The 2336-nt window shown below is 43.2% G+C and overlaps 1 protein-coding gene across 1 annotated transcript; it reads right to left on the bottom strand.

Annotated features, from left to right (window-relative positions):
- Positions 1 to 56: 56 nt before the first annotated feature.
- On the bottom strand, positions 57 to 1019 carry LOC104855541 (olfactory receptor 13C8). Its single transcript, XM_010614424.1, has one exon. The coding sequence runs from the start codon at positions 1017 to 1019 to the stop codon at positions 57 to 59; it is 963 nt and encodes a 320-aa protein (XP_010612726.1).
- Between the last annotated feature and the right edge of the window lie 1317 nt (positions 1020 to 2336).

Genomic DNA, 2336 nt, shown 5'->3' with positions numbered 1-2336 from the left:
AAAAAAAAAAAAAAAAAAAAAAAAAAAATACTGAATCACATGGTGTAAATGAGTATTTACATGTCATCAGAAAAGTCTTTCCTACCCAGCATACTCTTAACAGCAGCCTGTACATCCTTGTTCCTCAGACTATAGATGAGAGGATTGAGCATGGGAGTCATCACCCCATAGAAAAGGGAGATGAGAGCCCCAAAGATGTCTTGACTATCTGCATCAGCAAGAGTTTTAGACTTGGGCTTTGCATACATGAAGAAGAGGGTTCCATAGAATATAATCACCACTGTGAGGTGGGCTGAGCAGGTAGAGAAGGCCTTACGCTTTCCTTCATTGCGAGGAATTTTTAAGATAGTGGCAACAATAAAAATATAAGAAATGGAAATTATTAACAAGGGAACAACTAGAGCAATCAGATTTGATCCTACCATGCTTATTACATTGGTTGAAATATCAGCACAGGCCAGCTTCAGAATAGCCAGGATTTCACACACAAAATGGTGGATGACATCATTGGTGCAGAATGGTAATTGCATTGCTAGAGATGTCTGTACCACTGAGTCAGCAAGCCCAATGACCCAGGATGCAGCTGCCATGGGCACGTAGACACCCTTGGTCATGATGCCAGGGTATCTCAGTGGAAAGCAGATGGCCATAAAGCGGTCAAATGCCATCATGCCTAAAAGCACACACTCTGTGGCCCCCATGGCAAAGGAGAGAAACATTTGTACCATATATCCAGAGAAGGAAACTTTTTTCCTTACTGTCAGAAAGCTGTCAAGAATTAGTGGAACAGAGGAGCTTGTATAACAAATGTCCAGGATGGAAAGATTACAGAGGAAGAAATACATGGGGGTGTGCAGGTGAAAATCATAGATGATCCCTGAGAGGAGGACTCCATTTCCAAGCAGGATCATCACGCACATCCACAAAACCAGCCCAAAGAAAACTGTCTGAAGCTCTGGATGGGCAGAAAGCCCAACTAGGACAAATTCTGTGAGTGTGGAATCATTGGTTCTTTCCATATTTCATATAGCCTTTCTCCAACAGAAGTCTGTGGGTGGTGATAGAACAGAAAATTAGTAATACATAACTACAGAAGCTACTTTTTAAAAGTACCATATTCTGTGTTACTGCAGTTTTAGAGTTGCCTGCAGCATTTTAAAATTTTTTACAGGAACACCAAAGCAAGTTTATATCTTAACAGGGCCTGTACTGGAGCACAGGGGGGTTCAGTATACAGCATTATACAGGAGGGAGCCCTCCTAGACCAAAACTCAAGATGTGGCTGAGGAGTGCTGCTTATATAGCAATTTGAGGCCTGGTTCAGCGAGGAGCAGGGCTGAAAGCCAGCTGTGAATGTTGGGTATGCAAATAAAGGGCTCAGATCCCTCCCTTCTTGGCCTTAACCATCCTGGGTGCCCCCTCCCTTCTTCAAAAAGGCAACTGTATGTCTGAAGTGGCAGGAGCTGGGGAGGCGCAGCAGGCTGTCTGGCTGCACTCATGTTGGAGTGATGAACGGTGATTTGATAGCCAGGGAGGATACTGAAGCCAGATGTCCCAGTGCCCTGAGGACTGAGGGAGAGCAAGGGCCGCACTGTGGCCAGCCAATTCCTGTCCCCATTTCGGCTTGCACAGGAAAAATGAGAGTGAGGCACTTCTCATCTGTCTCATTTTCCCTCTGAGAGATTTCATCCTCCTTAAGGGGAGCTGTGACATTGTAATCTTGGTGAAATTTTCTTACGTAAGCCCAGGCCACTAGAGCAGGAATCTTTCTCTGAGTGAAGGGAAAAGATCTTTGAATCCCAGACCACTCTATTACCATTTCCTCCAGTTCTACCTCTTGACCCATTGGTTGGAAATCTGCTCCCAGCAGCCTGGATCTAGCAGGAAAATGTGCTTTGTTTAGTTTTTATTGTCTGCACTGTGCCTTAAATGTGAACCAGAGGTCAGTGTTTAGGATCAGGGGACATGGTATCAAAACGTGCACTTTCAAGTTTGGCTTCAACTAAATTAGAATGTTTGAAGGCACTGAACCTTTCTATGATGAGCAGTAGGATTTCAAGCATATCTTTCCATTCTTTCAGGGTGCCCTACTCACTCTTTTACTTCTGGTCAGCAAAGAGAAACATAGGCTGTCAATTAACATTGTTTCCAGTTGGTCTCAATCATTTATAGTACTTGAGAGGATCTTATTTTCTTATTTGTATTTGAAATATTGGCCTCTGGCTTCAGGGCTGACTTAACTACTGGATGCAGCAGCCTTTTCATATTGTGAGGAGCCTAGACAAGTATTTTTTTTTTTAAATCTGAGGAGGAAACTTAAGGTTTTATTACATAAT

The sequence above is a fragment of the Fukomys damarensis genome, unplaced genomic scaffold (assembly GCF_012274545.1).
Source record: "Fukomys damarensis isolate Sample0158 unplaced genomic scaffold, DMR_v1.0_HiC HiC_scaffold_36, whole genome shotgun sequence".
Classification (NCBI taxonomy): Eukaryota; Metazoa; Chordata; class Mammalia; order Rodentia; family Bathyergidae; genus Fukomys; species Fukomys damarensis.
The sequence above is the reverse complement of the archived record's forward strand: the minus strand, read 5'-3'. Positions and strand labels throughout refer to the sequence as shown.